The 26,728-nt window shown below is 41.2% G+C and overlaps 1 protein-coding gene across 1 annotated transcript in view; it reads right to left on the bottom strand.

The window, feature by feature from the left end:
* cacng2a (calcium channel, voltage-dependent, gamma subunit 2a) overlaps positions 1 to 23,752 on the bottom strand; it is an 81,534-nt gene extending 57,782 nt beyond the window's left edge. Inside the window, exon 1 of the mRNA XM_031751176.2 lies at positions 22,004 to 23,752. Within this exon, the coding sequence (XP_031607036.1) occupies positions 22,004 to 22,229 (226 nt within the window). The 5' untranslated portion in view covers positions 22,230 to 23,752. The remainder of the gene's footprint in view (positions 1 to 22,003) is intronic.
* Positions 23,753 to 26,728: the final 2,976 nt, after the last annotated feature.

Below are 26,728 nucleotides of genomic sequence, written 5' to 3'. Positions count from 1 at the left end.
AGATCCTATAATAATACAGAGAAAAGATCAACAATCAGACGACCGCCTGTGAGCAAACACTTGGCGACAGAGGGAAGGAAAAACTCCCTTTTAACAGGAAGAAACCTCCGGCAGAACCAGGCTCAGGGACGAGTGGCCATCTGCAGCAATGTCTTACTTGCACCTGCCACAGAGTTTTAGCTCTCTTTGTTTAGTTGTATGTGTGCGTGGGTGTATGCGTGTGTCTGTGTGGTCCCAAATTCCACAAACTCTTACAATCTTGAGAAAGCACTCGTTATACCTTTCTGTAGTTCTCTAAACACCCCTCTCTAGTGTCCTCTGCCCCTCCACCCCACCCCACCCCACCCTCTACACCCCCGAACTGCCTCCTCCTTTGGTCGGCCCAAGGCAGAATGATTAATTTGTGGCTATTGATTTCTCTTCCTGAACTAAAAGTATGTATGGGGGGAGGGGAGGGGGAGGTAGTGTGTGAGGGGGGAAAGGGGTGAGGTTGTGGGAGAGAGGGAGAGGAGTGTGTGGAGAGGGGTTGGCTGGGTGGGGGGGACACATCCAGTATTCAGTGTAATGCTTCTCTGCAGTTCTTTTTCCCTTCTAATCTTTAATGTAGGAAAAAAGAAGCCAATGGTTGCAGTCTGGATGCGTCAAACCACCTCCCTTCAGTCCCCCCCCCCCCAAACCTCACCTCCCCCCTCCACCCCTCTCTCTCGGTGGAGATTGGCAATTCACTGAGTGTCCACATGTCATCTCTTGCCCTGCTGCAGCGGCGAGCAGCGCGGCATGCTGGGAGGAGGAACGGAGGGAAAAAAAGGAGGGAGGCAAGATGGCTAGATGGATGGAGGCATGCATTCATCCAATTCCCTGTTTCATTACATCTATGTAAATGCTATAGCTACAGTGTGTGTGTGTGTGCTTACAGCCCATCTCCATCCTTCACCCACCCCCTCACCTCCACACCCTCCATCTTCCCTCTCCCCTCCCCTGATATAAGACAAACATCGTCTTGTGCACCGTTTTCACCGCCACCAATTCTTCACTGCCTCTTTTCATTTCTCTTCCCATCTTTCCTCTGTGTCTTTTCTTTTTTTTTTTCTTCAGTTAAATCTGCACACAGCTGCTAAGGAAATTTAATATTGTGGCCTCTGAGAAGCAATGGAAGGTGGTCGGGTTAGAGAAGATGACAGGCTGTCTGATCGGCACTTAATTCTGTTGGGTAATCAGTTTAATTAAGCCTGTATGTGGTTAGTGTTTGCACTGACGAGCCTGTCTCTCTGTGTACTACAAGCACATTTCTGACGGATGGCGTTGGGAGAGGAGTATGACCTACATTTGCTGGCTGACAATCACACACAGAGCATGTCTGACTCTACATAGTAAATGAGAGAAATTAAATGTGTAGAACAATCAGCAAATGTCGTGTTTGTCAAATGACCTTTCAAGGGCACATACTCAGCAGCAGCGACGGGCGATGAAATTAAAGTAGATGGAAAGGTGCACAAAGAAAAATCCTCCAGATGAAGAATGCAGCTCTGACAACGTAGAAACCAAAATGTAAGTGCAAGACGATGTCAAATGATCCTTTTACAGGAGTGTTTATGGTTGAAATCTACTAAAAGGATGCCCTAAAAAGTCCACGAGAACCAACTGATAAATAGTTGGCATTTTAAATTCAGTAAAATTAGGAATCTGACTTTTCTAAAGAATAAAACTGAATTAACTGTAATGTGACACAAAAAGACATGGAAGATGGATGTGTGTCCAAGTCACATGGCTGCAGTCATGTTTTGTGCCGGCGTTGCCTTAAGGGGATCCTGTTGTCTTCTGTGAGCAAAGTTTGCATTTTTACTCAGCAAATGGAGCGTTCGATGAGAAGATCAATATCACTCTGTAAATATGAGGCTGGAGAGCGCAGCCAGTTAGCTTAGCTTAGCACAAAACTGGAAGCAGTATTGCAATATCTACGTAAAAGTAAGTCTGCATCACATTATTTAACCCCCATACAGTCACCGGCCCATGACATTAGGTACACCTGTTCAGCTGCCCATGAATGAAAATATCTAATCAACCAATGAAATGGGAGCAACTCACTCTATTTAAGAGTGTAGATAAGGTCAAGATGACCTTGTAAGGTTCATACTAAACATCAGAATGAGGAAGAAAGGTGATTTAAGTGAATGAACATGGAAATGGACTGGTCTGACAGGAGGATGGGCCAAACAAGAAGGCAACAGCAACTCAAACAACCACTCGTGCCAAGGTAAGCAGAAGGGCATCTCGAAACATACATACCGGGTGCCACTCCTCTCAACTAAGAACAGGAAACTGAGGCTACAATTCAATATGACATACAACAAAACGTTGTGCTCTGTCTTAAGTGTCGGATCACATAGTTTTATGCTTTCAAATGGTGGACAATTGCATTCAGAATGAGGCCTTCAAAGAACAACAGCATAGTTTGAAGAGGTTAATCTGAATAAAATACTAAAAATAACAGACAGTGGGAGTTATATGAAGGAATGTGTTTTGCCTGTAGTGGCTTATTTGTGTACCAAATGAGATAAAAAGCTGAAACACGTAAGAATTTTGAAAAATTATCTGCTATGTCCTGCTTAAAACTAAAAAGCTGAAGATTGTGCAGCTACACTTTTGAGGGCCATACTTAAACCTGAAATTAAATAAAAAATACAGAGTAAGACTGTTCATGTCTTATTCCTGCTGACCGCACACCTACAACATGTAAAAGCATTTCAGTGGCTGTGTACATTTCTGTGGCCTATAGTCTTAATTTGACTGAAATATGCACGCTACCAATGATGGCAAAGACGATTTGATTTTGTTCAATGATCAGTTCATTCATGTGGGTTGAAAAGAGGAGCCCTTTAGGCTCTTACTTTCATTTTATTTCCAGATGTGTGGTAATACTAAGGCATTGTGAGATGACTTCACAGGCCAAGCTGCCCCGCAGCGAGCGGTATGAAGAGCACTGTGGGTAAATAATAGATTCATTTTCACAACTTGTTCATGCCGTCATCCTAAAGACCGGCACAGCGTCGGCCCTGGCTGTGATGATGTAATGGCGTGACACACACAATAAAAAGGCTGGTTACAGAACTGTAAGACGCAGTGTCACTCATAAAGAAGGGAGCAAAACATGCATGTGCAGTCAGACTCTACATGACAACTGCAGTTATTTCCAGGTGAAAGTCTGATTTTGTGTGCATGCATGTGTGTGCATGTGTGTATGTGTGTGTGACTTTTCACACTCTGGGCTGCCTGTATGCACGCTGCTATGATCATGAGAGACTCCCTGTCCTGGAAAGTGATCTGACACAGCAAAGAGAAGCCACGCTGCTCCTCATTAAATATTCATTCTGTTTCTTACTGCTCTGAGGGAAACAGAGACATGAAGGTGATCGCTCACATACATGCCTACACGCACACACACACGTACGAGCATAGGCCAGACGAGAGGGGGGAGGAGAAAATAAGCGTGCTCGACTGGAAATTACATCATCTTCTTCAGTGGACTTAGCAACACCTTATCCTTGCCCACATCAGGATGTAGCGATGATAACAGCAGCAGCTTCATTTTGACAAATTCCCTGACTCGCTCTGATCTGCAGATTAGTGAGGCACGGTCTTTTTTATCCCAGCAAAAATCAGCAGCATCGTCAGCAGTTCAGCTGAGGCTTTGTGGAAGCGTTGGAGTCACAGTACATACCGCCACAGACATGAATAATCATGTGTCAGCCTTTCCCAGACACCAGGTTTACATCATTTCATGTGGGAAGCATATTAAATCATCATCCTTCAGGTTAAGGACCCAAGTCACTCCGTCAAGCTGCTCCGGCTCGACATGCGATTGGTAGAACCAACAGCATCTAAATTAATGAGAGTCAGGTCACGTTCAGCATCGGCCCAAAATGCACCCAAACGAAACCAAGGATGTCGAACGTGACCTGCTCCCAGTTTAAACTTGAAGCGTAACTTCTCCTTCGTGTTTTGGACTGAAGTGGTTTTCCGCAGCCTCAATTGACAGACACAGTCTCATTACAAATGTTTGTTTTCCCAACAGCACCATTTGCTGTGACAGTGGGGTCTGCCAGCCCTGTCGACTGCAGTAAATACTCACTCTGGAGTGCAGTAAACATGGCCATCTGAGCAGTGTCACACTGACAGGCAGCTCTGATGTCCTCTAAGGCAGGCGGGCAGCCTCGGGGGGCTTCGCTCCAACATGGCCACCAAAGGGCACGAAGGACCCAAACCTACTGTGTAAGAGTGGCTGCTTAAGAGAAGTTTTTTTTAATCCTAAAAAAGTGAAAATTGGTTAAAAATGAATAAAATAACTATATATTTTTTGGGGGTAAAAAAATAAAGCGAGTATAAAGCGAGCAGAAAACTGTTTTTATTGTTTTACAGCTGCAGGAGAGATAACTTTCTACATTTTTTGACACAAAGTGGAATATTTAGTATTTGTGCTTTATTTCTCTGACTGAGAGCAGAGGTGTGATTGAACAGGTTAACATGAAAACCCTGCAATCCCATTATAATCATTTTTAAAACCCACGTGGAATAATAACGACCCTGTTTATTCTTATTGAGGTCTTAGTATGTGCAGTAGCAACCTGATTTCAGAGGGGTGCAAATGCTACCGTGTAAACTCTTCAAGCTGGTTAATTTCTGTGCTGTTCTTGTTCATGCCTGCTGTATTAATGTGAAAAGAAATAAATGGCTTTTTTCAAGCTGCGGAAAGATTGTGTTTAAAACAATCACTGAACAAGCACTGAACAGATGTGCCAGAGGTCAGCTAGTTACTGAAGTAGATGAAAGCAGGACATAGTTTTCACTTTTTGCACATGTCACAATGTTCCGATTACCATTTCAAAATTCTTCCAATTACTGCTTATGCACCGAGATAAACACTGTTCATGTTGTCCTCAATGCTGAGGTGCTGCTACTGAAGATTTGAGAATATTTCTTCCAGGCAGATCATCATCCCAAACATCCAGGATGACGATGAACATACAGCGCTTTTCCTGTTTCTCTGTCAGATATATACCATTATATATATATATAAAACAATACGTTCGGACTGTGTGAAAATTAAAGACAAGAGCTTTACTCTTGGCTATGAATGATGTCAGTGAGTTTGGATATCCTTATGGTGTTAAAGGGCCACCCAGAAGAAAGGTGGCTTAAAGGGATTGGAGATACTGAGACAATCAAATTGAATACAGTTGTCATGGGCCTGGGTTGTTTAGTGCTCTGAGTTTGAGTTACAAGTTTCAGGTTTCTGTTATAGTTTATGAGGTTTTGAGTTTTCTATTTGTATTTACTGCAGATATTCAAGGTTGGTTTCTTTAGTTCCATCCTCTGGCTCTCATGTTTCAGTTGATTCCTGTTTTATTTCCGTAGCTTCTGTCTCTTGTGCCTTGTATTCATTTTTACTTCCTTGTCTCATTTAATTAGTTTCAGCTGTGTCTCGTCACTCTCCTGTGTCCACTTTTCTTGATTAACTGTGTATTTAAGCCCTCAGTTTGTCTCAGTATCTTACTGTGTCATACTGTTAGCTAGACTTATCATTTTCGGTGACAACCTCAACCCTATCCAATCAGAACATATCAATTTAAGTTTTTTTGGTTGTCGTTATTGTTTCTCGTCAGTCACAGAACAAAGAAAACCAACATTTCGATACATCGAAAACTTTTTGGTCCATTTTACTTTTCTCTAAGATACAGAGTTAGGGTTATAGGGTTGTTTGAGAACTGAAGTGACCTAAAAAACGAGGCCAGGGGTGAGAACGAGCAACCTGTTACTGCCTCTGTCCTGCAGTATAAAAAACAAAATAGAAATCAATCCCATTGGCTCAACTGTCTGTCTGAAATTACAACTCTGTCTGGTCTCTTTGCATTGTTGCACAGAAAACAAATCAATCACAGTCAAATGCCAAAGACATTTGATATCTAAATACACTATAAAGCCTTGTATATACACTTTGAATACTATGCTGGGCCACTTGGACTGGATCATCTTCGCCCTCTCTGGCTGTGTAACCTTATGAAACTGCATCACGTTGTCTTTTCACTTCCTCCTTGCCCTCTTTGTTTGCCCTGTGTTCGCGCCTCCATCTGTCATGCACTGCGCTGCTGGCGTTACCTCCGTACGTCCTCCTCTGACCCAGACCTCCCATCACCTCAGTCCAAGACTTCCGTGATAGTCGCAGAGGTGTCAGCAGCTCTCCCACTGGGTGTTAAGAGGGCTTTGCAGAGGTGGGAACATCTCTGTCTGCTTTCTTCAGTGCTGCTTTGTTTGTTTGTATATAATGATTCATTTTAAACACAGCATCCTAGCAGCTACTTTTTCAGGAGAACCAGCAGAAACTTTATACTGCGGTGATACGAGAACACGTAACATTTACAGGAATCTAGTTATAGTTTCTTATTAGTAAAAAAATCCTGTTGAAAGTTCACCTGCGTCTTCTTCCCGGTGTGTATACAGTCTGTGAGTTCTCCTTCTGTCTCATCATCCTCCTGTTGGGGAGTCATCCCTTGTTTTCTCCTACTGGCTCCCTACATTTGTTTAGTTCTTTTGGATTTTGTTAGTTTATCGGCTTTTCCTCCCACACTGTGAAGCACTTTCTGTTAATCCAGAAGTTCCCGACTAAAGCTCCTTTATTTATCCACCTGCCTGTCTGTCTCAGCTTTGTCTGTCTTTGGGTCTTTTGTGAACATGACTACTAATCGTGACATTTTCTAAATGAATAACTTTTTAAATCTGGGGGTCAAAGTGATACCTCTACAGAAGTATCTTAAACCTGGATTCTTCTAATTGCCAGATCATATAGAATATCCCTGTTCATGTGATTTATGATCTCTGTAAGTATCTTTAATTGTTTTTGGTCTCAGTCGCTTGTTTAAAATCTTTGGGTGATTTTTCAAAAAATTAGTCTACATTAATTTTTTTTTTTTTTTTTTTAAAATAGAGATTTCCAGGGTCCATATTTATCTCTTTTTAGCCAGTACAAAACTCACAGTAAATTAGGAGTCAGCAAATCTTCAGCTTTGAGCATCAGAGACACTTTTGGAATTTATATTTGGTATTTCTATGTGAAAGATGATGAAAATGATAAAAATCATAATAATTTATATGTCTAGTTATCTACATAGACATATAAAGATATATAGATGTAGAGCTGTACGGTAAAAAGATTAAATGAACTCAAAACTACTAAACTGAATGCTAATATTCTCATAAAGGCCGACGTACATGTAAAGAAGTAGCCAAACCTTTACGAGAACTTCTTTGAACACGAGCTCTTACAGTGCAAGTGTGGGTAAAACAGAATGCTTACCTCATGCTGCATATCCATTACACAATTACATTACACAGTCATGGCCACTATTATTATTATTGTTATCACATTAGTATCAATATCAGCAGGCAGTATTAAACTGAGCTGGGGTAAAACCTCCAAACAGACCAACTCTGCTTCAGACCTTCAACCAACTCGGAGATGATGCAGTGTGTTTGGGCTGTGTTCTGACACAAAGCAAATACACTGTAATAGATTGCAAATGAACTGCACCACGGACACCACCAATTAATCAAAAGGAAGATTGCTTTCTCTGTGCTATTGCAGGAAAAAAGAGTGAATTGTGCCTCCTTTAAATGAATGGATTGTATCTGCAGTTAATTATCAGTTACTACAGGGTCTCTTTGGGATGTTTCCACAGCTTAAGGATATGGCCGGCGAGGTGGAACAGAGAGCAGCTCTACTGCGATGGAGTCAGAGATAGGCCTGCTGGTAATTACACTTCCAGTGTAAGAGGATCAATTCTACGTAATCAGAGTGCAATCCTACTGAAAATCGAGTGGTTATTCAAGCCACTTTAACATGCAAACTTTACATTTTCGAGGGGATAACATGTCTTTAATAAACAGCAGCTGAGAGCAAATAAAACATGATGGCTGAGAAGTCTGACTGTGCTGGTGCTCGATATCCAAACACTGCAGAGTGTTTCTGTTTGGAAGGAAAATTTAAAAAAATCTTTTTACTCATGTTATTCTGTCTTCAAAATCCCTGCAATCCACAGAAATTCAGTTTATGAATCCAAAACACAACAAAGCATTAAATGTTGGATTTTTGGCATAATTTCTTGTAAAATATCCAAAACATACCCAAATGGACACATAAAAAAACCCAATGATTAGTTGAAGCAAATAGATTCAACTCTAAAAAGCTGCAGCAAATGAAAACACAAATAATTTTTTACAAACTGAAAACACTTTGATATCTTTTGTGTACATCTGTAGTTGGAGCCAAATTACAGGTAGTTTAGCTTAGCAAAAAAACAATGAAAAAAAATAATGAAACTGTTGCACTTTGCAAACACTTAGTCAGACATACCTGTTTCTTTTACCTTGCAGCTCTTGTGCAGAAACAAAATGAAGCTATGATGCATTCAGAGTCATTTTGCTGCCTTGAACATATCCAGTTTCCCAATGTTTACTGTCTTTATGCTAAGCTAAGCTAGCTGACAAATGGCTATAGTGTCATATTTACCATACTGACTCATGCTTTCACATCACAGCGTGTAAAATACTGCTGTTTGTTTAGAAAAGTGTGATATGCACAAGTTATCCTAATTCACTGGACAGAGCAATGCTGAACATCACCAACGGTCATGTTGCTGGAAAAAGCAGCAAAGCCTGCTTATATTTTAATCACTTGTTTGTTTACCAGGATGCATTCTTTGGGAGCAGCCGTACTCGTGCATGTTAAAAAATGATGTTTAGATGTACCCGGTGAGTTTAAAAGTCAGGGGTACCAAAGAAGCATCCATACATGACGAGGTGGAAGGAACACCCTATCTGTTTCCCTGCTGCCGCAGCTGATTGATCACAGCTCTCACACCAAGCTCACCTTTAGTGTTTCTCTGTGATTCTGTGAACTTCTGACAAAACATTAGTATTTGATGCTGTTGGAGACTAAAAGCAAGCTCCACTCACATGAGCGTGGCATCAGTTTTCTCATCTCACACTGAAATACAGTGGCTTGCAAAAGTATTCGGCCCCCTTGAACTTTTCCACATTTTGTCACATTACAGCCACAAACATGAATCAATTTTATTGGAATTCCAGGTGAAAGACCAATACAAAGGTGTACACGTGAGAAGTGGAACGAAAATCATACATGATTCCAAACATTTTTACAAATAAATAACTGAAAAGTGGGTGTGTGTGTATTATTCAGCCCCTTTGGTCTGAGTGCAGTCAGTTGCCCATAGACATTGCCTGATGAGTGCTAATGACTAAATAGAGTGCACCTGTGTGTAATCTAATGTCAGTACAAATACAGCTGCTCTGTGACGGCCTCAGAGGTTGTCTAAGAGAATATTGGGAGCAACAACACCATGAAGTCCAAAGAACACAGCAGACAGGTCAGGGATAAAGTTATTGAGAAATTTAAAGCAGGCTTAGGCTACAAAAAGATTTCCCAAGCCTTGAACATCCCACGGAGCACTGTTCAAGCGATCATTCAGAAATGGAAGGAGTATGGCACAACTGTAAACCTACCAAGACAAGGCCGTCCACCTAAACTCACAGGCCGAACAAGGAGAGCGCTGATCAGAAATGCAGCCAAGAGGCCCATGGTGACTCTGGACGAGCTGCAGAGATCTACAGCTCAGGTGGGGGAATCTGTCCATAGGACAACTATTAGTCGTGCACTGCACAAAGTTGGCCTTTATGGAAGAGTGGCAAGAAGAAAGCCATTGTTAACAGAAAACCATAAGAAGTCCCGTTTGCAGTTTGCCACAAGCCATGTGGGGACACAGCAAACATGTGGAAGAAGGTGCTCTGGTCAGATGAGACCAAAATGCAAAACGCTATGTGTGGTGGAAAACTAACACTGCACATCACTCTGAACACACCATCCCCACTGTCAAATATGGTGGTGGCAGCATCATGCTCTGGGGGTGCTTCTCTTCAGCAGGGACAGGGAAGCTGGTCAGAGTTGATGGGAAGATGGATGGAGCCAAATACAGGGCGATCTTGGAAGAAAACCTCTTGGAGTCTGCAAAAGACTTGAGACTGGGGCGGAGGTTCACCTTCCAGCAGGACAACGACCCTAAACTTAAAGCCAGGGCAACAATGGAATGGTTTAAAACAAAACATATCCATGTGTTAGAATGGCCCAGTCAAAGTCCAGATCTAAATCCAATCGAGAATCTGTGGCAAGATCTGAAAACTGCTGTTCACAAACGCTGACTGAGCTGGAGCTGTTTTGCAAAGAATGGGCAAGGATTCAGTCTGTAGATGTGCAAAGCTGGTAGAGACATACCCTAAAAGACTGGCAGCTGTAATTGCAGCAAAAGGTGGTTCTACAAAGTATTGACTCAGGGGGCTGAATAATTACGCACACCCCACTTTTCAGTTATTTATTTGTAAAAAATGTTTGGAATCATGTATGATTTTCGTTCCACTTCTCACGTGTACACCACTTTGTATTGGTTTTTCACCTGGAATTCCAATAACATTGATTCATGTTTGTGGCTGTAATGTGACAAAATGTGGAAAAGTTCAAGGGGGCCGAATACTTTTGTAAGCCACTGTAAATTCCTCGAATTTAAAGTTTTTACTTAGAGTTTGAAACACTGCCTGGTTTTTATAATAAAAACAGGGGCTCAGATTATAATCAGCAGTTCTTTATACATCTCTGCATAAAGTGCTTTTAATCAGAGAGCACATCAATGCAATGTTGTGGTAACAGCACAATTCTTATACCAGCAGATGTTGATCAGAATCTTTATTAAAAATATAGATTTGAGATGCCTTCTGTTTCAAATCCATATGTCCTATGCAATTGTCATGGAAATATGTGGAGTTAGGAGCAGGCGGCCAGCAGTCCCTGTATCTCGTGCTCTGCTGAGTTGTGGTGCCACACAGTTTGCTTACACAAAGATTGGCCCTGGGTATGTTTCATATCGATTTGTTCTCTGGTCATGTAGGATAAAGATAGACCCCACCCAACAGGACCAACTGCAGCTAAAAATATCACGTGGCAACAACACACAGAAACACACATGCAGCCCTTCTGGCTGTGAGGACGAGGAGGTGTTGGGGGTCAGAGCGGATAATAACTGATGTTTCTCCTCCTCAAAGCATGTCCTGTCATTAATGCTTTGTAGTTTACTTTTTTCCTAATTTATAACTGAAGCGCATATCTGGAGTACGGGTGGGTAGGTGGGTGGGGTGCATCTCCATGGCGACAGCATTTATGGGAGAGTGCTACCGAAGTTTACAGCCCCTCTCTCATCGATCAAAGCCATCCAAGGCATTAATCATACACTAAACCAATTACCGTGCCATCACACTCCTCTGGCTGTCCATCTAATCTCAGAGACTTCATCAGGACAGCCGAATGCTGCTTCACAAAGAGCCATGACTATTAATGTACAAGGAGGGAATCATAATGATGTCTGCTGCGTGCCTTAAACCTCTGTGGTTCTCTCGAGATTGCTATAATTCAGGATAAATGTTTTTCTCATTACGAGGGATCTGTCTGAGAATGAGAGGGGATATGTAATGATCGACATGGCTAATAATAAGACTGATGATGGATGTGTTTGGTTCTATCGTTGTTCAGCACTAATGCTTTTTCAAACTTTGATTTACTGGGAATTAAATTTATTTTTTTAAGCTAGCTTTTTAAAGTTGAGGTGTCTAAAATGTAGCTTTAAACCTCAGTCTAACCACATTTTGTTCATTCTTAGAAAATGCTTAACTAACTTTTAACCCATTACTTATTTATTCAACACATTTGTTTTCAAATTGTTTTGTATTTCAGGAAATTAATATTTATAACATATGATTTATTTACTGTTACTAGCATGTAAAATTCAGTTTTTTCTGTTCTACGATTGTATTTTTTTCATGGCTCTCCAAAGCACAACAGAAATATATCCTCATATATCACATACAGTTTATATGATACATGCATACTTATACATAAAACTAAGTTGGCTTGCGTATTTTCAGCACTGTAAATGGAATAAAACTTTCCTACAAGTGTTAAGCTATCTAAATGCTTTGTGTGTGGTTATGTTTCTGGTTCTCTTCTCTTGGTTAACAAAACATGGACAGATGCAGTGTTCACCTCCATGAAGCAGGAGAACTTGTGAGTGAGTGGAGTCAGTGCAGAAAGAGTTCAGGCAGTAGTGTAAGGTGGGGACAGTCTCTACCTGCTGCCAAAGCATAATTGGCTGCTCGTGTTAGCGTTATTCATTTACAGCTTTCTTTCGTTGGTCCAGGACAGTGATTGAAACTCCAACTGATTTGCCACCCTCTGTCATATTTTGAAAATTCAGTCACTACCAAGGGACTAGTCTACGCCTTTGCTGTCTTGTGTGTCCCTGCTGGGTGTCTCGCTGACCACAGTCGATTGTGGCAGCCTTCAATCATTGAGCACCCTTTCCACACAGTCACTCAGCTGAACTTGAAATCCATCATCTCAGACTACAGCTGTGGATTGAAGTGTTTATTCTGCTCTGGAGTTGCATGCTAGACGATTGCTCTAACCAGAACCTGCAGCAGGTGAAGAACTGGTTCTGGTGCTATACCAGAGACTTACTGGAAAGGTAAGTGATTACACAGCTCCTTTACATAACTGTGACAAAGTACTTGACAGCTAAAATACCACCTTAAATATTAATTATTAATAGCCGCGAATCAGGAATTCTTTTTTATTACTAAATGAGGCAAAATGTGGAAATATATCCATTAAAAACAAAACAAAAACAAAAGTCTTACAAATGTACAAGGGTTCATTCGCTGGAGAACAATTTCTTAGTAGTAGTAGGCAGCCTCTTTAATTCTCATCAGCCTGGTCTCGGTGCAGTGACCTCCATGGTGTAAGGAGTTAAAGGACCGCTGCTAGCAACAAGAATCTGTTCCAAATGTTGTTTGGAAGAAAACTTCTCTGGATGCTACTTTGTGTTTATTTGGATCCCATTTTGGGCCCATTTCTGTAAAGTTGTTGCACTGTTATGAGTTTTTGACCCCGGGAGTAAAGCAAACTTAAAAATGTTGGTCCCAGAAGTAAGGGCAAACCAAGCAGACTTAAAGCAATCTGAAACAAAAGATAAAGATATCGGATTTAATATAAACTGAAGACAGACTGTATTTGTCTAATGATCTCAACCAGACAAGTAATCAATAAACTCTACACTGATATCTGAGTCTGTTGGTTGTAGCTGTGAGAATTATAAACGACAGCCTTAACGGCATCACAGCCAAAGGCCAGAGTCCTGCACTGTTCTTAGACTGTCTGCAGGCTTAATCTGATAATGTCTGGTCTGTAATTTGGCCTTAGTGGGCAATAGAGAGGGCAAGGTGAAGACCAATAAAATAGTCATGTTCGTCAGTGACTGTGTGCTGTCTCAGCGGAGCTCCGGTGAGGGCAAAATGAAGCCCATCCATCGCCAGCTGCACAGCATTGACAGTGCAGTGCAATAGAGCTCAGTCACTTTACACAGTGTGTTATCAGATGAAGGGGGGAGGCAGCCCAGAGCAGCGATACTGTCAGAGGAGAGGGGGCTCAGTTTTTACTCCAACAAGTGGCCATATTCGCTTCCATCTACGCTGCCCTTGACTTGTAACTGTAATCCGGCCCATGCAGCTGTACGTACAGTGGATCGGTGTCATAATACAGTGTAATGCCACTTTAGGGCCGGAGCATTAGCCTGGGTGGGCATGCTCCAGCTGGGTAATCCTTATCTGATTGGACTATGAGACTAATCCTGCTCTTTTCTGCCACTCTGCACTGCTATCTCCTTTTATCTCATCCTGCCTCTCTGTTATGCACTGAGCACAAACATCACTATTCAAACATGCACAATATGCACACAAATGACTCCCACATGTGTTTTCAGATGCACCAGTGTGCAGTACACAGATACTCCCACATGCAAATACATAAAATCATGAGGCAGGAAGGGTGAACTGTGATCTGGGGTGATGGACAGGAGCTGTGTAAGTCTCCTATAATAAGTCACCTCTTAACAAAACAACAAAAAGACACACCCACATGTTGCCTTTGACTCTTTAGAGCTCTTATGAAGAAAACCTGAGTAGCAACACAAAATTCAAGCATGCTGGGTAGCATATATGTAGCACCTTAGCAATATGAGTACACACAAGTGCATACACATCTGGCAGCACAGATATTTAAGGGCCAATTTAACACCTGGAGATGATAGAACAATAAACTCTGTGATCAGAGGATGCCCTTCTCTACCATTTGAGCCACAGCCAACTTAATATGCACCCATTTGAATGATCAGTCACTGGATACATTTTAATATCCACTGACGGAGATCAGTTTGTTGATACCTCGACTATAAACGGCTGTAAAAATGTCACCTCCCTGATTTGATAACTCTGCATAGCTTTATGGCTAACCTGGCTTTACAGATGTTGCTCTGGTGCTTTTCTGCAGACAGATGTGATAATTTTTGGATTGACTGTTAGTAGCAAACATGTTAGCAAAGTGTGTGTTAAACTGAAGCCTAGCCAGCAGCTATACTCTACAGCTGCCTGTGTCAGTGAATTTAAAGAAATTGCCCTCACAGAGCTGCCATGAAGAACAAAATACAAAAAAACGCCCTGTTTTTGTACACATGCGTATCTCTACTATAAAGTTGGACATTTTAACACGGTCTTTAGGGATGACTCACTTTCGGAGCCAGCCTCAACAGCAGTGTTTTTGCACCTCTGCGATGGCTTTCATCCCCAGAGGATGCTACTTGATCTCAACAGATGCTGGGTGAATTGGCACAAAAACGCTTTTGTGAAACATATTTATGTTTCCCTGATGAAATAGGTTCAACATAGGCTGTGCTAGAATGATGAACAGGTTGATATTTTACCTGCTAAAGATATTAATGTTGCGAGCATGTACAGACTCACAAACAACATGGGTTCAGAGTCTTGTTTAAAAATGCTACAAATATTCTAAATACATTTTCTTCACCTGCAACATTATGCAACAAGAATGAACTTGATCTCTTTTGGATTTGGACTGTGATTCAGACAAAACAGGAAATTTAAGGACACCATCTGGGACTTTAGAATATAAAGGGTATTTCTTTGAAATTTCCTAAATTATAGATCAAATGATTAGATGAAAAAGCATCCATCCATCCATCCATCCTCTTCTGCTTATCCAGTTTAAGGGTTGTAGCAGGTTGGAGCCTGTCCCAGCTGTCAAAGGGTGAGAGGCAGTGTAAACCCTGGAAGAAGCGAACATTAAGTGAAAAATCTTTCACTTGCAGCTTAGTTAGTTATTGTATTTTAGCTTTTGTGGTTTGGACACAGCTAGAAAGACTTAGATTACTCTCACTACTTTAGGTCCAGGCACAAAAGAAAAATGTGGCCCTCTTTCATCATGAAGTCCACCATTTCTCTCCAACGTCTCTTCCTAAACTGTGTCCTCATCCTGAAGCCACAGTAGAGCCTGAGGGTGGCGCTGTAATGAAGACGAATGCCTCAGATTACGAGCGACGTGCACGAGGAGGGGGGAGCAGAGGCGGCTTTTTTACAGACGTCCCAGATAGGACGGAGGAGCAGCAGCCTCCAGGGACCAATTCATCCGCATCACACATGTTTACTCTGCACCGTTCATGCTTCACCAGCTGAATCTCTGCACCCACACTGTGTGCAACCACATCTGTGTGTGTGTGTGTGCAACCGCAGTCATTGGACTTTTAATGCTGGTTTAAGGCTGAACGGCAGAGGACCAAAAAGAACTAAAGCAGTGTCTGGATAAAATCAAACAACTAAAAAGAAAAGTAAGTCACTGTTCAGTGTGCACTGATTAAAGCCCCAGGTTCACCTAAACTAATTTAAAATTTGACAAGAGGATCAAAAAACTGAAGGAAGATGGACACAGAATAAATAAAAATCCAAACCTTTGCAAGGAAACTCCTAAAAATGTGCCACATTAATGTGTTTTCATATAAGTGATCAAGAGCTATATTAAGAAATAGTACTTAGTATTTTCAGATTAGTATTTTCACACTAATACTGAAAGTTTTCTAGACTTACAGTGCATAAAATATAAAAGAAAATGAATCTGATGTTTCTCTCAAAATAAAGCCATCAAAGGCACTTTTTAGTCCTAGAAACGTCCTAAAGCACGATGATGGTCCTGTTTCTAGAGCTGCTTTATCCTAAAAGCATGAAAGCAGATGATTTACTGAATAGGAAAGCTGGAAAAAGTGACGGTTTGCTTAAAAAAAAGAGTTAGAGGCTCAAACAACTGATCAATTATTACTCATCATTGCAGCTTGTGTTATCCATGCGATGACATAACTGGTAACTGTGCTGTAATGTGCTGGCTGATTATGACATTGTTCCAGTTAAAATGATCTCCTCAGGGGGTCCAACAGAAATCATCTGATGTCTCTGGAACCAATCACATCTCAGGAATGTGACGGCAAGTGATCCATCCCCAGAGAGCTTTGAACAGAGTGACGCATCCCAAACTGTCCCGTTTGGACTTTAGTCATAACCATGAGGAATTCTGCAGTTGACAATAAGAGTCCTACATCTAGGAAAGTTTTGTATTCTGTGCATGTTCTTGCAAAAGCACAGAAACACACAAAAGTTCTTCTACATGCAGACATGTTTGAGAAATTGTTGGCCACATGATCAAAAACTTCTGTTGAGCCTGCATATTGATAAATGCACCTGCACGATTTGACTAAATTTGCCTTACTTATTGATTACCAATCTATTTATTCACTCAATTGATATTAGGTCCAAAATATAAATCATTAACTATGAAGATAAATCATGAAAATGATTCACATCACGTTCCTGATATGATGAGATCATTTGTAAGTAAGGCTGACATAAATGCTCGTGAGCAGTAGTGAAATAGACCCTGCAGATGTGTTTTTGCCCTCAGCCTCTTGAACTTTATGTTGTTAAGAGTCAGTTTAAAGGTGAATCCAAATATATATAAAGGTTTTATTCAAGCAGTAAGTAAAGCTACACAGTCAAAGTTAAGTACAAAAAACAGAATCCAAAGGTGAGCAATTCCAAACTGAAGTACAGACCCGTTGGTGGGAACAGTGGTAAGGAACAAAGAAACTGAAGGGACAAAACCAAAGAGGACAACAGACAGGATCAGAAACAGGAGGAGAACAAGACACAGGTGGATGTAATCAACATGATCAGACAGGCAAGAAGTTAAAACCAAAACAAGACATCAGAGAAAAGAAAAGTAGAACAGGAAGCCAAAAATACTGAAGCAAAACACACACGACTAAACACAGAAACAAGAAAACTCACACTTAACAAGACTGACTCAAAGGAACACGGGACCACAAAGATGTAACTGAGGGAGGGAGGTACAGCTGAACACTAGAGGCATAAGCCTAAACAGAAACCTGCGCTCAGATAATGCTGCACAAACTCAAACTCAGTGATGAATACACCAAAACAGGAATCCTGAACTAAAGCCAACACAAAAGTCAAAGCTTTAAACCAACAACACAAAACCTTCACAACACATGTAGCCCAAGAAGTAACTGTTTTATAGAAATGTTTATAGATTTATATGTACATTTATTTTATAGATATTGTAAAACTCAGTAAATGCCAGGCATCTAGAAAACTATTAGCAATAACTGCTTTCTGTCACTCTTAGCTCAATGCGTCCCAAGTTGCTACTGCAAAAGCTCTGGATGCAAATTATGCGGTGTCATAATAAACGGAAAAATTAGTTCCCACAGAAATAAAAAAAAAAAAATCATTTTAAATGTTGTTGCACAACTTGCTGAGTTTTTGAGAAAGATTTAGTGATGAAAAATCACATATGGTATCCTGTTATAACTGTTATCCATGTGATTTCCGCATTTCTTTAAATGCCCCTGAACACACCAAAGTCTGAACAATGTCTTCCCGTCATCAGTGCAAGATGGCAGCTTCCATTTCTGCCTCATTTTGGCTTCACTTTTGCTCATTGAGAGAAAGTTGTGACATTTTTTTCAATTTTCATATGAAGCTGATTTGTCGAAACAACAGTTCAAATCAATTTCTGGGAAAGAAAAGCAGCAAATCCTAAAATGTGCAACAAACAACATCGACTGATCAGTTATTTCAGCTTTAGAAAAGAAAAGTGAACATCTGCTAAATCAATATGAGATATTCTGCGTTTTACCCAGCGCAAACCTCCAAAGCACACTTGCACAGTTTTATACTGAGGGAAAGTAAATGATCAGTTTTCTGTAGATCCACAGGAGAAAGATTTTTCTGTTTCTCTGACAAGCAGTGAGCGGAGCAGAGGTCGAGGTGCACCCAGTGTGGGTATTCCCATTTTGCTTTTTCACAGGTTCTCTTCTTCTGTAGCTGTTATACAAACACAAACGGTCGCCTACCTGCGTCCACTCAGTAAGCAGAATGTGTGGGATACCGAGCTGCCAAACACACAGTCTGCATTCACTGCTGCGAGGAGGACGGAGCGACCGCTTCAACTATTTGCAGCCTCAGCCGCTGCCTGATCACCAGTTCACTTTAGAGGAGTCGGGGAACCGTGAATACTATCCGTCTTGGCACTTTGATTTAATAGAGCAGAGCTACAAATTGAAGCCTAATTAACATCTGAAATGTAAACTTGATATCTCTCCTCCTGACTCTCTATGTGCTGAAACAAGGCAGGGTTTGGTGCTTATCGCTGCCTCTCTCCAGCTGCATCCGCTCTATACTTTCCTATTTTTCAATTTCCCCCTCACAATTTTTGGTATAAAATTGCTCAAACTACCTATAATTAAATGTACTCGCTTTTTAAGACCCAATTTCCTGAGCAGGAAGTCATTTGAATTAGAATTTAAATGAATCTGACCCCGCTGAGTAAATGCAGTGGCCCCATTTTTCCACTCCCCTGCCTCTTCTGGGCCGGGGATCATTCATGAATCACAAATGACAAATCTGGGTTTATTTCCTGCCATTTTGATCCTGGATTCAAAGGAAGAAGCACATTGTGCTAATACAAAAGGAACACACACACACACATGCGCGCACAGCGAGTCTAAAGTGTGATGTTTTTTGCTCTCATCTTGACTCCGTGCTGTTCTGTTTGCCAATTAAATAATGGCCTGGCAGGGATAAAGGCCAGTCACTGCCACAATTACACTCCAGCTGTAACTGTGATCCTATGTCGACTAATATAATCATTGTATCAGGGTTTAGTGTTATTCCTCTTATTTATCAGGCGAAGGCCGGCTGAGCTCTTTTCCCTCACATCTCGAGCTGTGTTGGTGAGACTGCAGCACCTGAGCAGCTTCTCGGGAACAGCTGAGGTGTCAATGCTGTGATCGGGAGAAGGGCTGTGCACCAAATAAAGGTGTTTTTAAGGGTAACTGTATTGAATCTCATTAACAGGAACAGGGGCATAACTTGAATACCATTAAACTCCTTGTTCTTTTCATTTTCAGAATGAAATATTTCAGTTATTGCATATCGGGCATATCTAATTTTTTTTTTAGCAGACCTGATTATTTTTGTGCTCCAGATTTGCTTTTCAAAAAAAACCTGTCAGAATCCAAAGATATTCAGACATTTAATAGTTATGACAAAAAAGCAGCAAATCATCGGACTCAACAAGGAAACGTTCAGCATCTTAAACTCACTGACATCGACATGAAACTAAATAAATCACGGAAAACTAAAATTGAGTGCCAAATCACAACAATGGTTGCCTCAAGGCACTTTACAATAGTTTTAAAGCAGGAAACGTTCAGCCATATTTAGCTTAAATGTTTTGTTTGGATATTCGTTCACCCCAACCTCCTCCCTACAGGGACTCTGTGGCATTATAGCAATGTCCCCTGACTTCCTCATTTGTTCCTGTCATAATTACTAAAAATGAAAGAAATGTCAATTTTACACAACTAGGGAGAATTTTTAAACATGACAAATCTTAATACTTCTTTTACATTTTAAAGTGAAAGCACATAGTTTCACACATCATTCAAATGTCATTTTTGTGTCTAAACATTTAAAACGCCAACATATTTGTTTTTTCTTTGAATATATTATGAGTCTTATTTTCACATCCAGCTCCAAATCACTTGGATCCGAGTTTGTATCCAGCTGATACATTTCCAATTTCCACTCTTGTTTTTTGCTCTGTTTTTGGTCTCCTCCACCTTCGTCCTCTGTTTAGTCTCTTACAACCTGCTGTTTCGTAGTGAGCACTGAGGTGCACTGGCTCCACAGTTAAATAATGACCTTAAACTCTCCTTAAAGCTCTGTAAGCCAAGGAAAGCTGTAGACTTGGTCAATAATTCATCCCTACTCCACAAGCCACCTCTTTCACACTGCCATTTTATCATAGTTATTTTAAAGATATTGATTATAGCGGCTTTAAATTTTTCTTCTTCTTAAACTTTGAACAGAGGGTGCTGCTTATCACAGGGGCCAGAAGAGCATGAAGTCAGCCACTGAGGCCTTTCAGGAGCTCACAGCTAAGACGATGAACAGATTTGTAACGCTCTGTGCCCTCACAAGGTTACAGCACCTCACTCCAAGTCAGCACCGACCGCGTCTACCGGGGCATGACAGGAAACACGCCGCCGCCGTCTGACAGGGCAGACACTCGAGGTCGTCTGAAAACCTGCACTCAGGACGTGAGGCAGTTTGACATCTCAGAAAGTACCGGGCACAGGGAGGTCGAAGGTTACATGACAGGCAGCTCTGCCATCATCAGGGTTGTCAGGCAGGTCAGGCCTGCTGACAGATGCGACTGCATCTCGACTTTTGGGTCCTCACACTCTGTCCAATGTGCTGCCCCGGTGTCACATCCTCTTTAAAGGTACAGATCTCCTGCAGCTTCCTTTAATTAGGGTTAGACCATGATATATGATGAAGGTTCATCTCCACCTACAGCCTGTGAATGTGTTGTTAATTTATTATTTAAACTCTAAAGCCGGACTGAATAAACAATTCCAGACTGGTGTGGGTGACTTTTATGCAACCGGAAACCTGATTCAGCCTGCCTGCAGGAGCTAAACACCAAAATTAACCGTTGAAGTGCAGCATTTCAGTTTTCGTGATTTTTATATAAGTATTTTTGGAAGGGCTTATTTTAAACCAGGTAAAGGTTACAACAGCTTCTTCCAAAGCTCGAAACTGCTGAGATTTAATGAGTTACATTAGTTTTAGTCAGAATTTATGTGGAAAGCCTACTTTTTGGAATCCAAGCTAACTTTTCTTGACCTTGTGATCCATGGCAAGATGCAGATGCCATTTCTACCGATATAAGTTTTGATTTGTTCATTAAAAAGATGAAAACTAAAACCATCCACAAATTCAGAAAAACTCATTCTCATCTGTTTAGTCCTTTGGGTTTACCTCACAGAAACCTGTTTCACCCTGCTGGAAAATGGCATTGTCATGTCGGCTAAACGTGAAATTTCTCTGTTTCTTTTTCAAGCAAAACATAACTAATACCCGAAAAGTGCAAAAAGTGAATTTCATTTCAAACAGATTTAGAACATGAAACCTAAATGATGGTGTCAGATCTTTCCAGCTCTTTGATTTGTTTGGTATAAGGTAGAAATCTCCTTCCTCGTGAATGCAGGAGCTGAACACATAAAAGCTCATAAGCAGCAGCCAGGTCACATGTTGCATTTTTATTTTCCTTCTATCAGATTGTATCATTTGAGGCACCAAGAAGGTCAGTGATGTATTCAGTATCCTAAGAGAACTTTTGGCCTTTGACACACATTTAAACACCCTTTGCAGTCAAACTCTGCAGTGGATCTCATTTGCATTGAGTAGCATAGAAAAAGAGAGAGAATGGGTTCAATGCCCACAGTACACTTGTGTCGTGGCAGTGCTGAGGCCTCTTAGGCGGGCGGCTTCAAATGCACGCAAATGAACACGTTGGGAAAGTTTATGCTGCACTACAGCACCACAGAAGAACCGACTTTCCTCTTACCTTCCAAGCAACACGTCCTCCACAGGCCCGAGTGGGTCATCACCTCCTCGTTCTTCTTGCTGGTCTCGTTCTCGCTCATGGACTTGGTCCTGCAGACGCCGCGGGAGTACAGCCAGTAGTCCGTGCCGACCGCGATGGTCATGAGGCTGAAGGCCGCGAAGGCGCCCACCGTGGTCAGCAGCATCTGGACTCCGCGGTCGAACAGACCCATGTTTCCGCATTCCATGAAAGGGGGACCCCCTTTCCTCTTGATGTATAGGAAGTAAATATTTGAAAATTTGCGGGACCAAATCAAACCGAAAAAACGGGATATACTCGAGCGGAAGGAGAGGGAAGAAGGAGGCGGAGGATGCGGTAGGAACCTTATGGTTGCGTTTGGGTGAGGACCAAAACAAGAGAAAAAACTAAGGATGGCAGAGAGAGGGGGGAGAGAGAGAAAGAGGCGGTGAAGTCTCTCCTCTCTGTTTGTTTTTAACTTTCACACCCAAAAAGATGGGGGGAAAATTAGGTATGCAGAGGATGACAGCACCTCAGCAGGCCTGGAGCTGCAGATGGAGCCCAGCACTGGAGCCACTTGCAGCAAGAAAAAAAAAGCTACAAATGTGATTATTAACACAGATCTATGACGGGTTAATTAAAGCCTAGAATAGCTGTGAGGAGCCTAAAAACAAAAGCGAGGCTTATTCTGTACAGGCCGGTCAAAAAACAACCTGTTCGTTGACTTGTAGAGATCACAGCTATAAGCACTGAGCTGAATTTACACGAGCTCAAATGGAGCAAAGAGACGGCTGGTGGAGGGGGGCGGTGTTGGAGTAATGGCAGGTTTGAAGTACAACAGTTCAATACGTCTGTTACAACAAGTTACTTTAGTCAAAGGCTATAACATTGCGTTTACTAGTAAGAATTCAGAAATAGAGCTATTCTAAAGACTATTGTTGTTATTAATAGTGTTATTCTAGTGGCTTTTATTAGTAAAAATAAACTGGGGAAGGAAACGAAGGACAAAATCTAAATCTATCATATTAGTGGTGACAGCGAAGAGTAAAGAAACGGACCGTTTCGAGTCCTGTCGAGAGGAAATAAAAGCGATTCCCTGCGTGTTTTATAACAGCCTGTTGTGAGGTTAAAAGCAAATCTGGCTTCTCACAAATCAACCCGGTGGAATGAGGAAATCAAGGCTCAACGACTAAATTAATTCAGTAGCCGGCGCAAAGAAACACACGCTCAAAACCAGATCGAAACCTACGTAAACCTAACAAAAATAGTAATAAATTAATTTTAAAAAATTAAATTAACCGCTTAGATTTTCCTTTTTCCTAAAATTTTGATCCCCAGTTTCCATATGTAGCCCTATAGCTCTGGGAAGGTTTCCGCCGAAAATGGGGGTCTGCGGTCAGAGGAGGTTCGGTGGTCGACGATCCGGAGAGAGCGGGGAGCATCCAGCAAGGCAAGCCGACCATCACTCGACATGGAGCCGGCAGGAGGAGGATGAGGAGTCGGTGTGGGCGCCGCCGCAACCCACGGTGCTTCTTCGGCGGATGGAGGAGGATGGTGCTGCTGCTGCTGCTGCTGCTGCTGCGTGGATATCCAAATTCACCGTGGCAGTATCACACCCAGGACGGTCCCGTTTGTATAGCCCTTGCGCCATGTAATAACAAGAAAAAATAAATTCTGATGAAGGCTGCGATCCCTCTGCTCTCGCCTCCCCCTCCTCCTCTTCTTCTTCTTCTTCTTCTTCTGCTGCTTCTGCCGCTGCTCTCTCTCCTGCGCTCTCGGGTGCAGGTTCGGCCGCTTTTGCAGGAAGGGGGTGAAAAAATGATATTACACAATCAGGAGAGCGACTCGCACAGATCCACGGACAGCGCCGGTGTTGTCACGATGTCAGTGTGAGCAGCGCTATACATTCAACATATCCACTCCAGCCGTTTCCCCCCTTTTTCCTCGGACGCTGAGTGATGTCAGTGTAAAGAAGCCGCTCTTGAATCGGAGGGTCACTTTCCTCCTCCTTCCGCTCTGGCGACGCTTTAAAGGCCCACAGTGTCGGCGTCTGTGCGCGCGCTCAGCGCTGCAGCAATGGAGGCCAGTTGCTGGAAAGATATTAAAGATTTTTTAATTCCGTTTCTGTGAGTGGTGGAGGGGACGGAAGGAGGGGGTGTTGCGATGGTGGACTCTCTCTCCCCCCTCGCGCTCTCTCTTTCTACCTCTCTCTCGCTCTCTCTCCTTCAATGGTGGGTTGCATTTGTGCACACATGCTGAGATTTACGCATTTAATGGCTTTATTGTGATGATTATCGCCAGATCCAATCGTTGCAGCTCTCGCACTCTTCTGTGAAGTAGCCACACTAAATGTCACTTTTCTCGCTTCTTTGTTGTTTTTTGTTTTGTTTTTTGTCACTAAAAGCGTCGATTTTTCAGCTACAGCGCACAGCGTTACAGGCAGACATCCGTGGTCTGATTACGCGATTTTTTTTATTAATGATGCTTAGTAGCGAGAGTGAATGAGGCTTGGCTGACATTGAGGGTTTGAAGATATGAACCCAGCGGTACATTCAATTATTATTTTATTTTTATTTATTTATTTATTTTCATAATGACGGGCTCCTGTGTAATTAATGTGCGGCATTAGCACAGCGATGTTGTGTGAGTGTTGTGAGAGAGGCTTTGGTGCTGAAAGAACAGCTCCCTGAAGCGCTGCTGTCCCTTCGTGGAGTTTGTCGCCCCCTGGAGTTCAAACGTGTGTATTACAATTGATAAAACGTTTAATCCAAAGACATCGAACGTCTGAGGCCCCATGAAATTATTTTCTCAGTTAAGTAGAGGTGCTCACCTTATTTTCAAAATAACACACTATAAATTAAAGCTCTAAGTTGTAACTTAAATTAAAAGTATACAAGAATCATCATACTTAACTTTAACGTCACTTAATCTTCAAGCCACGAGGTGGATTCATTTCGGACTCCTTAGATTTTCCTTTTTCCTAAAATTTTGATCCCCAGTTTCCATATGTAGCCCTATAGCTCTGGGAAGGTTTGCGCTGAAAATGAATATTATTTACTTGTGCCAATATTTCCTACCATGAATTTGTCCTTTTACTTTTCCTTTAAAATCATATAGTATTTTAATGTCCATGTTTCATGTGTCTCGTTGCCCTTGTATTTTCTCTTCGAACCTTTCAAACTCGAATAAAATGCATTTATTTGATCACTTAGTTGATGTGAACATGCTATTTGAAAAAAGGAAAATAGTTATATGTGATAACACTGTACTTTTTCACATTACTGAAGCAACAGACAGTAATAAAAATGTACTTCTGTGATTTACAGCTAGTAAGTGAAACATTTTAAGGATGTAAGTTAACTGAGTGTGTACTGTCATGAAATAACAAAAAAATTAAAAAAGTGAATAAAAATATAAGTCATGTTGTGGTATTATTTCAGTATTTTTGTTTTATGTCATTTTATACCTTGGCCTCTTTATTGTTTTCAAGTTTTGCACGATTACTGACCACTTCAGTCACTTTACGAACTGAGATTATCAGTGCAGATATAATGACTAGTGATTATGAAATTAATTAGCTATATAAAATTCTTTAAGTAGGCCACAGAGTTCTGTCAGTATGTTCCTGAAACACATCGTTTAAGACAGTTGATTTTGAGATTGCTAAGGTCGTTTTAGGTCTTTAGGTAGAAGTAGGGGAAAAAAGGCCTTAAAACAATGCTAAACTGGGGAATTTTTTGTTTATTCTTTATGCTTTTATTATTGTTCATGTTAATACATCTTTGTCTGTGTCTCATTTTCACCTAGAGCCAGCTTAAAATCAACAAGATCTCAGGAAGGTTTGAATCTGCTTTAAGTGACAGGGCTAAACCCAACACCAATTCGCTGCACATATACAGTACAGAAATAATGGGACTTATAGGAATGTATCAAATGTGTAAATGTGAAAATCTAACAGACAAAAAAAATTTCAAAGAAAAAAAGTTTAGCATAGGCTGTCTTCTGTTGTCCCCCCTTAAAAATATAGAAGAAACTGCAAAAAGGCTACTTTTAATTACACATATGTATCTTTTGGCTTTTGAAAAGCCACACACACAATATTCAAGGAAGAATGTATTTGTAGGTACAGACTCTACATCCATTACTCAAAAAAAGAAATAGTTAATTATAAAAAGTTGTCATCAAATATACAAATAAAGACAAGTTTCTTCTAAAATAAAACAATAACATGTTGAAGGTTTCTGACTGGAGCATCTTCATTCTGCAAGCATAAATGTATATTTCAGTTTTAATTGTTAAGGGCTGTTTGCCAGTGTGCATTATCACCTGCTATAAATTCGCCAGAAACAAAGAAAAATATCTGTGTGAGCTCGACTCCATAGTTAAGCTCAAATGTGTGTCATTTCCGCTGAAAATGAATTGAAATTTGCAGTTTTACTCCTAACTATCATTTGTTATTCTAAAGCTTTTGGGTTTTTTGGGAATTTTCCCATTGCATTATTTGCAATAATGATATTTTAAAAACTTTGATATAGGATTGCCCAAGAACGTATCTTTGAAAAAATACAAAGACAGCCTCTGAAATTGCAAAGCCTTGACTTTATATATTGTAAAAAAAAATTCACCCCCTTCAAAGTACTCACTGTGCTATCTAATTTGCTGACCCATGGGTGCTTCTTTACCCAGACATTCAATCTAATCAGATTTAATTACTGAGGATGGAAACAA

The sequence above is a fragment of the Oreochromis aureus genome, linkage group 4 (assembly GCF_013358895.1).
Source record: "Oreochromis aureus strain Israel breed Guangdong linkage group 4, ZZ_aureus, whole genome shotgun sequence".
Classification (NCBI taxonomy): Eukaryota; Metazoa; Chordata; class Actinopteri; order Cichliformes; family Cichlidae; genus Oreochromis; species Oreochromis aureus.
The sequence above is the reverse complement of the archived record's forward strand: the minus strand, read 5'-3'. Positions and strand labels throughout refer to the sequence as shown.